Source organism: Hylobates moloch, unplaced genomic scaffold (assembly GCF_009828535.3).
Source record: "Hylobates moloch isolate HMO894 unplaced genomic scaffold, HMol_V3 SCAFFOLD_14, whole genome shotgun sequence".
Classification (NCBI taxonomy): Eukaryota; Metazoa; Chordata; class Mammalia; order Primates; family Hylobatidae; genus Hylobates; species Hylobates moloch.
Genome location: NW_026652289.1, coordinates 98,508,938 through 98,523,360, shown reverse-complemented (window position 1 = coordinate 98,523,360; position 14,423 = coordinate 98,508,938). Strand labels below are relative to the sequence as shown.

Here is a 14,423-nt window from a genome sequence, read left to right as displayed (position 1 = left end):
ATATTTTTGTATAAAAACAATAATTTCTAATAACTAATGAATACCAATAAGTAATATTGGTATTCACAAAATCTTTAATGGTACAATAGAGACTGTATCTATGTTGGTAGTAATTTCCTTAGGATTGATCAGATTGTCAACAGAATTCTTTTTCTTCTGGCAAAGTCATGGAAAATTTTGTACTGCCAAAGCAAAAATTGCACGAAAGTTAATTAGACAAGGGAATTTTCATTAAGGCTACTGCAACAGGCACAAGATCAGGTAAAGGCTTTAAAAAAAAAATTACATCTCAAAGGAACAGAGAAAGAATTCACAATTGTAAGTTTTCTAAAGTAAATGCTCTAAGGGAAAGGAGGTCAGGGGCCTGTGGGTTTAGGTCGTTTGGAATCTGCAAGGGCTGGGAGGAAATGGACGTCAGGACGATAGAGACAGAAAGAACCTTGTCTAAAGTTTTGCTAAGCTAGGAAAAACGTTAGGGTTGTCATGATAAGTATTCAGTACTTAAGGAAACATGTGATGTATAAAAATATTTTTAAATCAAATGTATAACCACAAGTACACATAATCTACCACACTATTGTCACTGAAGTGTAATTGTCAATGAATCGCAAAACCTAAGACATTCTTTTTCTTCATTTCTATACGCCTTGTTTTCACTCCTTAGACCAGTGAATCTATGGCCCTCATGCCAAACCCTGACCAAATCCTGAGTTCCTGTTTTTTAAAATAAAGTTTTATCAGCACACAGCCATTTCCATTTATTTGCATAATATCTATGGTTGCTTTGCACTAGTACTGCAGAGCTAAGTAGTGTAACAGAGACTGGCACAACTACAAAATATTTACTATCTGGCCCTTTACAGAAAAAAAAAATTCCAACCCCTGCTCTTAGACCGTTGTCTAGTGTGAACAGGAGTTTTGCCTTTCCTGAGATTTATAAATACAATGAGACCCAATTTACCTGCAGGTCACATGCAACCAAATAAATATCCAAAATACTTTTGAAAAATACTTATCTTAAAGGCTTATCAGAAACTCAAAAAAATGCAGCCATTTGTCTCTCCTCTACTTGTTCCCTGGAAGCCTCCTCCTTGCTTTGAGTTGTCCCCACCTTTCTGGATGGAACCAATGTACATCTCACATATATTAATGTCTCATGTCTCCCTAAAATGTATAAAAACAAGCAGTGCCCCGACCACCTTGGGCACATGTCATCAGGAACTCCTGAGACCATGTCATGGGAGCATGTCCTCAACCTTGGCAAAATAAACTTTCTAAATTAACTGGGGGAAAAAAAAAAAGAAAGAAAAATATTTATCTTTTACTTAGATTGAGAAGCAAGAGTTATCACATTATACAATGTAATAAAATAAGGAAGGGCTAATTCTCCTCTTTTCAACGATCTATGTGATACATACTTACCATTTTTCTATATTAACATGATTGTGTTTCTCAGAACACAGAAAAGATGGAAATGAACGAATCTAACATCAGCTCCCAGATATATTTTAGAATAAATTTAACTTAATCTTTTCTTTTAATGGGATTCTATCCAGCAGCAGGTTGTTTTGATTTTTTAACCTACCTTTCTTTAGGCAGAACAATTGATTTCCCTTAGACTGTTCATCATAGCTGCATTTTAATTGTGCTATAACTTTATACTAGGTGTTCTGAATCGTAGCCTTTGGCATGGGATGGAACAGATGTCAAAATCACGGACTCTCTTATGGTTGATCAATTATAAAACAAGTTGGCTTCAAAGTAGTGAGCTCCCTGTTACTGGATGTGGATGAACAAAGGGATGATGACCATTAGTCAGGGATCCACTAACAAAGTTTCTAGATTTGAGAGGGAGGTTCAATCAGGTGATCTCTAAGGTTTCTTATTTTTTTTTCATGTCTAAGAATCTGTGTATCTTTATTATTTAGCATAAGGACATTCTATGTACTGAAAAAGCATGCACAATTTATCAGTAATTATCATTCATGCTTACATTATGTTGTTCTAGAATTATGATTAGAGATTAAGGGCTATGAACAGTAAACTTTGAAAAGAAACACTGATAGCATTGAATCTATCAATTACTTTGGGAAGTATACCCCATCAAGCTACCATTGACTTTCTTCACAGAATTAGAAAAAACTACTTTAAATTTCATACAGAATAAAAAAAGAGCCAGCATAGCCAAGACAATCCCAAGCAAAAAGAACAAAGCTGGAGACATCACATTACGTGACTTCAGTAAACCAAACAGCATGGTACTGGTACCAAAACAGATATATAGACCAATGCAAGAGAACAGAGGCCTCAGAAATAACACCACACATCTAGAACCATCTGATCTTTGACAAACCTGACACAAACAAGCAATGGGGAAAGGGTTTCCTATTTAATAAATGGTGTTGGGAAAACTGGCTACCCATATGCAGAAAGCTGAAACTGGATCCCTTCCTTACACCTTTTACAAAAATTAACTCAAGCTAGATCAAAGACTTAAATGTAAAAACTAAAAACATAAAAACCCTAGAAGAAAACCTAGGCAATTCCATTCAGGACATAGGTATGGGCAAAAACTTCATGACTAAAACACCAAAAGCAATGGCAACAAAAGCCAAAATTGACAAATGGGATCTAATTAAACTAAAGAGCTTCTGCACAGCAAAAGAAACTATCATCAGAGTGAACAGGCAACCTACAGAATGGGGGAAAATTTTCGCAACCTACTCATCTGACAAAGGGCTAATATCGAGAATCTACAAAGAACTTAAACAAATTTGCAAGAAAAAAACAAACAACCCCATTACAAAGTGGGCAAAGGATATGAACCAACACTTCTCAAAAGAAGACATTTATGCAGCCAAGAAACATATGAAAAAAGCTCATCATCACTGGTCATTAGAGAAATGCAAATCAAAACCACAATGAGATACCATCACATGCCAGTTAGAATGGCGATCATTAAAAAGTCAGGAAACAATAGATGCTGGAGAGGATATAGAGAAATAGGAATGCTTTTACACTGTTGATGAGAGTGTAAATTAGTTCAACCATTGTGGAAGACAGTGTGGTGATTCCTCAAGGATCTAGAACTAGAAATACTATTTGACCCAGCAATCCCATTACTAGGTATATACCCAAAGGATTATAAATCATTCTACTATAAAGACTCATGCACACATATGTTTATTGCAGCACTGTTCATAATAGCAAAGACTTGGAACCAACCCAAATGCCCATCAATGATAAACTGGATAAAGAAAATGTGGCACATATATACCAGGGAATACTATGCAGCCATAAAAAAGGATTAGTTCATGTCCTTTGCAGGGACATGGATGAAGCTGGAAACCATCATTCTCAGCAAACTAACACAAGAACGGAAAACCAAACGCTGCATGTTCTCACTCAAAAGTGAGACTTGAACAATGAGAACACATGGACACAGGGAGGGGAACATCACACACCGGGGCCTGTTGGGGGGTAGAGGGCAAAGGGAGGGATAGCATTAGGAGAAATACCTAATGTAGATGATGGGTTGATGGGTGCAGCAAACGACCATGGCACATGTATACCTATGTAACAAACGTGCACATTCTGCACATGTACCCCAGAACTTATAGTATATTAAAAAAAAAAAAAAGAAAACGAACACTGATTTTGGCCCAGTCTTCATTCATCATTAAGATGGTTGAAATTGACTGATTATCTGGGCCAGTATCTATTCAGTTCACATGAAAATGAGATCTTGTTGTTAATATGAAAAAAGTCATCTAATATATGCATATAAATAATTTACATATTACACCTCATATATATCTGAACCACATGCACTTATAAAATTAGACCAGGTCTCAAAAAGGAAACTATGGGGAAGTAATGAATACTTCTGTTCATTACTAAACCCTCACTGAAATTCAGTTCTAAATCTTCATTGAAATTATAATAAGTCAATTCTGTGGCATCACATTTTCTATACTGTTTGGGTTCTATGGGTGCTAAACAAATCTTTGTTTTACTGAATTAGCAGTACTGATATAAATATGAGAAGGAAAGACATAGTCTAATATTTGGAACAAGACACCATAATAGCTCTGGACCTGTCTCTCTCACTAACAGGCTTTGTGACCGTGGACAAACCAGGGCTTTAGTTACCTCAGCTATGGAATAAGTCACTGGCTCTCAAACTTTAAAGTATATGAGAATCACCTGGAAGACTTGTTAAACCATAGGTTGCTGGATTCCACCCTCAGAGTTTCTGATTCAGTAGGTCTGGGATGGGGTGGGTAATTTGCATTGCTAAGTTGCCAGGTGCTGTTGATACTATTTGTCAAGGAACTACACTTGGAGAACAGAACAAGGATTGGACGATGGTGGTAGTGAATTACCAAGTCATTAATACTTCACAGCTGTAAGACAGAGTGGTCAGCATCAAACATGCACAGTGAAATATAATCCTCTTTTTAATCAGTTTCATTTGAATTAGAAGTGAGATGAATGCTCCTTTCCTTCTTTGTATTTTAATAGAGACTGACCATGTAAATGTTCTGTAGTACTTACGTCATAGCTTGATAAATGGATTCAATTCCATAACGCATAGCAAACTCATCAACTATTTCTTGGGAAGCATCATCAAAGAAAACCTTCCAGGCTTCATCCCCTTTGACTTCTGGGATTTTCACTCCACCATTAGATTTCACTTCAGTCAAGTAATGGAACAGATTCTAAAAGCAAGTGGTTTTTAATTGTTCAGTGATTCCTCAGAATAGGCCAGAAATATTTAACTAAAACTTTCAGTAAAATGCACTTGCACTGTCACTGCCTCTAATGTTTCATCAGCATCTGCAAGCAATAGGAATATCTGGAATTTTTATTCCAACTCAATTCATCTTTTATGCAAAATCTGCTTTGATTTCTGCCTGGGTAAAAGCGCTGATATAAATATGGAAAGGAAGGACATAGTTTAATATTTAGGACAAGACGTCATAACAGCTCTGGATGGGTCTCTGACAGTAACAGGCTTTGTAACCTCGGAAAAATCAAGGCTTTAGTTCCCTCAGCAAATAAGGCACTGGTTCTCAAACTTTAAAGTGTATAAGAATCACCTGGAAGGCTCTTTAAAACACACATCGCCAAGTTCCACTCTCAGAATTAGATTCTATTACACTGCAGCTGAGAGGTTAGTTAGAGGTGTCACCGGTGACTCCCTGATGCAAATGATACTTTTCTTACATCAAAAAACATGAGATGAGGCTGAAGAATGTACCCTTATTCATGTTCAAAGTGATAAAGTACCTTCCTAAGGCACTTTAGACAGTAAAGTTGGGTGGGTCTATACAGAATCAATGATTCAAATATTTTGTACATACCTAACCATTTGCAGAAGGAAGTGAGTGTTTTTGCATGAAAACATTTCTACATGATAGAGCGTATTTTGCATTCGGGGATTCTGAGTAAAATGTGATTTTGACCACGTTAAGGCAAAATTTAGCTGTGAAAATGATACTGAAGGGTTCGGGCTGCAAAATGGTAAGAGTCAAGGCAATGAATCGAGATTGAAAATGAATGTTGGAGAATTTTGTAACGAAATAAAATTACTACTCTCAATTCCTTTTTGCATCTAAGTTTAGCAACTGCTACTTTGATGCAGCCAGGGTAAACTGAAGGACTTGCTCTTAGATTTCAGTTCTTTCTGCTTCTTGGACCAGTAGAAAAGACTCTATAAAGTGAACCGTACTGCTGTTTCTCTAACTGCAGATCTCTGCCCACACTTTAAGGCCAGAATTCTCCATCATGCCAGTTCAAGGGATTTATTTTATTGGTCTGAAAAATGAACCATCTCTCTTGAGGGAATGATATCACTAACCACAAAACTGTGATTATGAAATTAAGCCTAGGTCCTATGCCTAATTACTGTGTAATATACACACGATTTAAACACTGTTCCTCATTTCTTTCTTAGTAAAATGGGGTATAAATATTCACATGTATACATTTTCATGAATATAATTAGAAAAAATAACATGCAAAAAAGTAGAACTATCTTTCAGTTGTCTTTTTCTCTCTGAGGAAGGTACTTTGTTACTTTGAAAAACATGAAGAAGAGTACATTCCTCAGCTTCACCTATTTTTTGATATGAGACAAGTATCATTTGCATCAGAGAAAGTCTCCTGTGACACATCTAACTAAGCTCTCAGCGACAAACATTCAGTAGACTCCCAAGATAATTTGTCTGTGCTTCTGTACTGAGACACAAAAGGGAACTGGTGAAACTGTGCTTTTGATTGATGTTGGTTGGTGTTTACCTCTCTCCAAGCCAACTAGGCCCTACTTTTTGGGTGAATAACCACATCTTCATTCTCTCCATACTCACATGTTTGTAGAAAGAGAGGTTAACACGAAGGACAGTGCGATATGTATGAAACTGTTTGTTGTACTCAGAAACAGGAAGAAAAATTAACTGCTTATTACATTGGCTCCCAAAAGCCATTGAAACAGCACCAGATTTTTATGTTTCTAGTTATAAATAGAGTCCTAATTAAATCTTCAATAAAATCTGAACTCTAACTCGGAGTTCTCAAATGCAATTATGATTTGATCCTCTCCCGCATTACCAAACTACTACATATTTAATGCTTCCAAAATATGTGGCATGACTCATTTCTTCAATCAATATTTTTAACACTCTTCTTCCTCTTCAGAAGAACATTAATTTTTTTGTATCTACTTTTGCATTATCATCTTATTGCCTATTCACATCTGCCTCCCAGGCTTGTTCTAAATTCTCATTAGATGACAAGTTCATCAGGAGTAATACAACACATAGAATTTATGATATCTTAGTATATCACCTGCTGTAGTATGGAGTCAGAACTCCAGGAACCACCCTACAAATTCAATGATTTTTAAACCAAACATTCTGTTTTATAATCCATAATCAAGAACATTTCTTATATTCTGTATTAGTAAAATTCCATTTATTTACCTCATGTAAACATGTATATTGAATATGATATGGAGCAACCTTCTCTTCTCCTTTTATCTCCACATTGATTTTCAATCGTATGGCCCCAGATACAGCTGACTTATCTGTCCTTTTCTCTGATAAAGCAAAAAAGCAATTGGTCAGTCTTGTCTGACAATAATGTTTTTCTCATACCACCTCTCAAAACCAAAAAAAAGAAACAAAACAAAAAAACGGCTTACGTAGCTAAAAGCTATTTTTCTGAGTCAGAGTTGCTTCTTAAGTAACCATAATGAGGCCATATGTGGTAGCTCTTGCCTATAATCTCAGTGTTTTGGGAAGCCAAGGTGGGAGGACCACTTAAAGCTAGGAGTTTGAGACCAGCCTAGGCAACATAGCAAGATCTAGTCTCTACATTTTTTTTTTAATTGGGCAGGTGTGTTGGTGCTTGCCTGCAGCCTTAGCTAATTAGGAGGCTGAGGGAGGAGGATCTCTTGAACTCAGGAGTTGGAGGTTATACTAAGCTATGATCATACCAGGGTACTTCACCTTGTCTAACAGAGTGAGACCCTGTCTCTATTTAAAAATGCAAAAAAAGTTACCATGATTTCCCTAAATACAATTTAAAATATTTGCCTATTGTGGTATTGTAATTGTCAAATGTCTTACAGATACTCCGAAAAAAAAAACTAATCCGAAGACCCTGCCATTGTCATATATTTCTGTGTATTTGATCAGTTTATACAATGAAATTAAATAAGTTATTTGGCAATCAAAATCAAGAAAAACAGTGTATAAATAGGAAATTATTGTATCTGAAAGTTGTCACTGCTTGGTTTCTTCTCTTTGTTTCTGTACTTGAAAAGATGAGCCAAAGTTCTGGTTTGTAAAAAAAAATGTTAATAGTTTTCATTGTCAGTGATTTATAAAGACCTACAGTCTATAGCCTAGGCTAACTTATAAGTGCTGGACTGTTTATTTAAATGCAAACAACATATAGTCAATTTAGCCATATAATGTGTGTGCGTATGTGTTCGGTATAAACTGAGCAATAGCTTTGCGATAAATAAAGGCATAATCTAGGCTGTGATTGTAGCAGAGGGTCCTAAGTTCAAGACCCATTTCAGATACCAAATACAGAGGCAATCTGACCCATTTCACAAATGAAAATAGGATTTAGGTAAGTGACACAAAGTCAGTGCGGAGGACTTTAAATTGGCCCTCTTTCTAAACATAGCTGTATCTTTAGCGTATAAGGTACAGTTAAATCATGAAGACGACTTCCCTCTTGTGGAATGTCTACTGACTTTTCACTGTTATTCTTTAATCGTCATTCGTGTTGCAAAGATTCCTCCCTTCTAAGTGCCAGGATCATAAGCGATTTTCCTACTGGCTGAGAGGGAGTTGATTCTCAACAAATATTAAAATTCTCTGCTAGGCCGGGCGCGATGGCTCATGCCTGTAATCTCAGCATTTTGGGAGGCTGAGGCGGGCGGATCACAAGTTCAGGAGATCGAGACCATCCTGGCTAACACGGTGAAACCCCGTCTCTGCTAAAAAACACACACACAAAAAATTAGCCGGGCGTGGTGGCGGGCGCCTGTAGTCCCAGCTACTCGGGAGGCTGAGGCAGGAGAATGGCGTGAACCTGGAAAGCGGAGCTTGCAGTGAGCCGAGATTGCGACACTGCACTCCAGCCTGGGGATAGAGAGAGACTCTGTCTCACCTAGGGTCTTTTTTGTCACACACTTCTTTCCAGAACTCCAGGGGAGCTTTATCGGTTCTTTGATTTTTAACTGTCATCATCCCAAAGGATCTTTGGGCAGCAGGCTCTGCTTGGACACCCAAGGCTTTCAGTCAAAACTTCCTTTGTGTAGTGGAATGACTTTTAAGTGATAAGGAAGGTTGTATCAAGAATAGAAGTAGATTATTTGTTTGGATAGAATGTATTTAGGGATTTTACGCAAAGTTAAAAAAGGTAAAACCTGTACACACTGTCAAAGGTTAAACATCAGCAATGAGGGCAAAAAACTACTCAGGGTGAGCAGGTAAAGACTTAACAATATTGTGTTTCATCACATTTTCATCTCATAGACTGAAGGACAGTTTCAGCATAAGAACTGGATGGCTGATTTTACTAATAGCAGCATATTCAAATTCCTCAGCAAGTTCTGAATATATACTGGTACGTGGTTTTTTTTTTGTTGTTGTTCTTCTTCTTCTTCTTTGATTTATTTATTTTTTTTTTTACAAGGTCTCACTCTGTCACCCAGGCTGGGGTGCAGTGGCATAATCTTTTAGTTCACTGCAGCCTCAGTGTCCTGGACTCGAGTGATCCTCCTGCCTCAGCCTCCAGAGTAGCTGGGACTACAGGCACATGGCACCATGCTTGACTAATATTTTTAAAAGTTTTGGTAGAGATGGGTCTCACTATGTTGTCCAGTCTGAACTCAAACTTCTGGCCTTAAGCAATGCTCCCTCCTCCACCTCCCAAAATGCTGGGATTACAGGTGTGAGCCACTGTGCCAGGTACTCATATATGTTTTGTTAAAAGAACAAATTGGAGAAATTTCTGTTCTGAATTACAACTTTACTGCCTCGACCCAAGAATATGTTAATGTATTACAGAAAAAAAGTCCATATAAAGATAAACCTCTTTCATAAAGAAATAATTTGTGAATGTTCCACAGAGTTAATGGCCTGAAATTTACCCTCAGTTGGTATCTCTATTTTCATATATGAAGTCATTTAATAGTTAAAACAAGCTTTGGGGGGTGGCTCATTATAGCAGAGGTAAAAATTCTACTCCAATACCTAAGAGTACAAATCTTCTTTAAGGAAGATTTCTTAAGATAGTTTTAATAATTAGTTCTTAGTTTAACTTGAATCATCTGTGTTTAGATAAATTAAATATCTCTTTCATTGAATTATTCTATAATCTAGAGTTTCGTGAATTCTATGTGACCTTCTCCGTTTGTCAATTATTTCATTACTAAAAGTATGCAGATTTTTTTTAAAGTCAAAAGCACTTTTTAATTTGTTAACATATGTTGGTATCCTAAGTGGTAACTCTTTGTAACCCAAGGAATGTGTCAACTCTTTAATTCATATCCAGCCAGCCCTCAAAAGTTTAATTAAAACACTTTATAGGATATGATTAAGACATCTTCAGGTCGTGCCTTTGCAGAAACTGAGGTGACCCATATATTTTTACTATGATTAAATCACCACAGAAAATTCTATGTTATTATTTTATTCTAGTAAAAGTTAAATTAAAACTTACCTTATTTAATTTCTGGTTCCATAATAATTTTTTAAATCATTCCAGTTAATTACCTTCTCAGTATCTTCATCAAGAGAGTCCACATGAGTTCACATATTTACTTGGCTTTGTCATCTAAAGCCTACTTTTATACCATCATTTGAAAGCAATTCAAAATACATTTTTCCTTCATTGCCAAAATTTCATTAATGGACAAGAAGGAAATAAGTCAAACAGCATTAAATAATAGGTCATTTGTTTCCCGTGTATTTGGCAAGGGTTTGTGAAGCTGTATTTCACGCATTAAAAATTAAGAATGCAATAACATTTTTCTCTAAAAGACATCTAGGTAGTTCTTGGAAAGGGTTTTCTCTTTTCACCTCAAATTTACCAAAGTCTTTCAATAGTATTGAAAAAAGAACAGCCTTTTCTTGTCAATGAAATGAATCGTCTAAAGTTCAACAGAATGTCCTGGAAAGGCATTGGTTATTTTTACTTATATGGGAATATAATACATGCCACAGGTATTCAGGGGTTTTATTTAAGTTGTTTTCAAGTAGATTAAAAAAAAAATCACCTAAGTTGTACCAGACATCCATTTCTCCACTCAAGGTCCTCACTTCTACAATTGTTTGTCCCAGAAAATCATCTGACTCCTTTTTGAAATGTTGCTTGACTCTGGATTTAATATCATCATCTTCATCCCATACTCTGACTTTGATTCGATCTGTGGAGTTATGACACTCACTGAAAATAAATGTGGATAAGTTAACAACCATTGAAAACTGCTCTAAATTGCATCTGATGTTAGTACTTTATTTTCTATCTATTCTAAAAAGGCATAATATACTACATAATAAATGAGATAACCCATTTCATCTATCCATGGGATGTTGCAGGCACATAATGCAAATATACTGAAGAAAAGTTAAATAATGTTAATAAGGGAAAATCAAATCCCATTCCATCCTATTTCCTTTAACTGATTTAGATATAATCAAATATGGGTGAGAAATCTTTGCTTGTGATATTTTCACTTATGCCATATTTCCTATTGACAATAGTTATCTTGATAAAAATATCCATGCTTGGAAAATACTTCACCATAAAAATAAAGCTAATTTTATTGCAATGGGTGTTGAGAATGTGGACTTCACAGACTACAGAATGACAATAATAGTTTTCTGAAGGACTTGAAAAACTAAAAATCCCAGTGAGCACATAAGATATTATTAAATCAAGTAGAATTAGAGAAAAATCCTTCTGATTTAAAGAACAAACTGTGCATTCCAGTCCATCGTTAATTTCCAGGTTTCCTTCACCCTCTTTCGTTGAGGCAAGCTACTTAGTATTGCGTACACATATTATGGTCTTTTCTGACACTGTGATTTTTGTATACACTCTTCCCTAGGCTTCTTTGCCTGTTAACCAATCAATCTTTAGGAATCAGCAAGTTAACTGATGTACATCACTTGTCCTACAACTTATTGAACCATTTAGTTGCGATCAACTCTGTGCTCTCTGTGTATCCTGTACATGATTTCCTCTAGCACAAGTGTTTATCTCAGGGTTCATGGACGAGTTCTGAGCATTCTTGAACTTAGATTAAAATACATATATTATATATATATACACACACACATATAAGGATAATATACATACTATATATGCATTAACTATATAATCTATATAGATATAGATATCTCTCTATATAATCTATATATGTATTATCTATAATTAATATAGATATATGTATAAAATACATATATATAGAGAGAGGAAGAGATCTTTATATTTTCAATTATGAATATAGACAACAAACCACAACAGCATTTTTGTCATCAATACAACCACAGATACTTACATATAACAGTATAGGTGTTACGAACCATAAAATATTATTTGTACCTATCATTAAACTAAAACTATGTTTCAATATAATTGATTTAATTCTATGAATTTTATTTTTTTTTTATGAAAAAGTACATATTGAAAAGACATCCATGGTTTTCACTAGACTTCCCAACAGGTTCATGGTGCAAAAAGTATTTGAGAATTCCTGACAGTGTAATGTCTCTTTCATTAACTTATAAGGCAAAATAATATAGCACATACAAGAATAATATTTGAGTCTGATGGGCCTATATGAAATTGTAGCACCACTGTTTCTGCTTAACATAGGAGTTTTCAACACACAGCATTTTACTCATTTCTGGGACATTTTTGGTTTTCACGAACATTCAAGGACATTACTGGCATTCAGTGGAATAGGCTAGAGATTTAGATACCCCACCGTGTAAATCACATTGGTGATTTAAAATGACCCCTCAGGCATTAAGGAAATTGTTTAACTCATTGATAATTATCTTAGCTCAGGATGTAATTCTTTTAGGTAGAAACACCATGTCTTTTGCATGATTTGCTAGACACTGAAATGTCTTGGAAAGGAACTAGTATGTCAATCACTAGTCAAAGAAGGTTTTGTTGTTGCTGTTAAGAACTTCACCAAGGCTTGCTTTCCATTTTGAAAAATTATATCACCCATGTCGAAACTACGCAAAGTATTTGAACTATAATATTTGAACTATAGTATCTATAGTATTTCTATCAGTGTGCATTTGAAATGGTCACATTCATGTTAATTTTATCAACAGTGAAAGCCTGTGTCTACTATGTATTCTAGGTTCGTTGTATCCAAGCCCTTACACGTTAAAATACATATTAGAATACTTTTAGTTCTCCTTCATTTTAAGTTGGAACATTATACTGATTTTTCAAATTATATCTATAGATAGGCTAAGTCATACATTACTTTGTTTCAGCATAAAATGGGTCATTATGAATTATTTTACATAAAAATGATTCATTGGGTTTGACAGGGTTGAGAATTACTATGTCTACCTAACTTAACTTCTATAAATATCAGTTACTTTACCTATAAATAACATGGGGTAATAACACTTGTCTTAGAAAATGCTTGTGGGAAATGGTAGATAATACCTTATAGCAGTTAGCACAGTGCCAGGCAATGTTCGATCCATATTAGCTATAATATGCCATTATTCCGTAAGTTCCACATGTTCTTTTTGAAGTTAGAGCCTATGTTTAATATATGTATTATTGACAGCTTCTGGCACGTATCTTTCAAAAAATATTCACTAAAGTCTGTAAAGTTTCACCAAAATAAAATCCCTTTTACATTTGAAGAAAAAATAATTTTGTCATTCTTAGAAATATATTCATAAAAATATCTAAGTTTGAACTATTTTATTAGTAAAATGTGGTAGAAATTGTGGGGAGAAAGGAAGAATTAATCCATGACACTGTGTCCGGAGCAGCTAACAAAGCCCACTATCAACCGTGGAGGGCAGTCAGAATAGTAACAGCGCAGGTGCCTCCCGTTGACTCAGAATTCCCAAGATAACTGTATGAACCCACACCTGAAATTATTGTAGCAAGCATATTTGGATGATAACTTCTTTAGTAATTTGCCCAAAATTTATATTAAAAGTGGCTAACATTTTAAGTTCTTTGCTATCAAAAAGAAGAAAAGTCTAAGTAGAAACAAAGACACAACTACTAGTTTATTTATTTCATTCTTATCTTAGAAAAAGATAGAAAGGCATTTTAGAGTACCAAAAGATACAGTTATCGTCTGAAACTTAACTCTCAACACACTGCAAACACAGAAAGATGTCTTTTTTTGTCACTTTTTGATAAATAAATTATCAGAGTTTATGTAAGCCCTGGAAGACAGAGTTCTAGTGCATTTTTTACCTGCAAATAGCAGGCACAATAAAAAGCAAGCTCTAGATAATAAAGATTGGTAAACATTTCTAGAATCTATTCCTTCACGAGAAAAAATATCCATCTCATTTTGAGGCAAATTTTTTTGAGATTCTACTTTTTGCTATAAAAGCAAGGTAAAAATCTATTAAGTGGTTAAATATGCATACAAATAGCAATCCATACAAAACAGTAGTAACGATATGGGTAAACATACATACATATGCATGTGTCTTTCTACATAATACATATATATGATATAGAAAAAGGAGGGAGAGACAATATTATCTTTCTTTCCAAATTTCTGTTCAAAATAAATGTGATACCAATAGATGAAGGACAAATATAAGTGACCAATGATGTTCTTTGTATAAGTGTACTTGCAATTTGTCTTGGGAGTCTGAGTCTCTCTG

At 35.1% G+C, this 14,423-nt stretch overlaps 1 protein-coding gene across 1 annotated transcript in view; it reads right to left on the bottom strand.

Annotated features, from left to right (window-relative positions):
• The window catches only part of UNC13C (unc-13 homolog C), a 620,990-nt gene that overhangs the window by 329,157 nt on the left and 277,410 nt on the right, over window positions 1–14,423 (bottom strand). The window contains exons 10-12 of the mRNA XM_032174369.2: window positions 10,802–10,971; window positions 6,984–7,099; window positions 4,558–4,721 (exon numbers count right to left, since the gene is read on the bottom strand). Of these exons, the coding sequence (XP_032030260.1) occupies window positions 4,558–4,721; window positions 6,984–7,099; window positions 10,802–10,971 (450 nt within the window). The remainder of the gene's footprint in view (window positions 1–4,557; window positions 4,722–6,983; window positions 7,100–10,801; window positions 10,972–14,423) is intronic.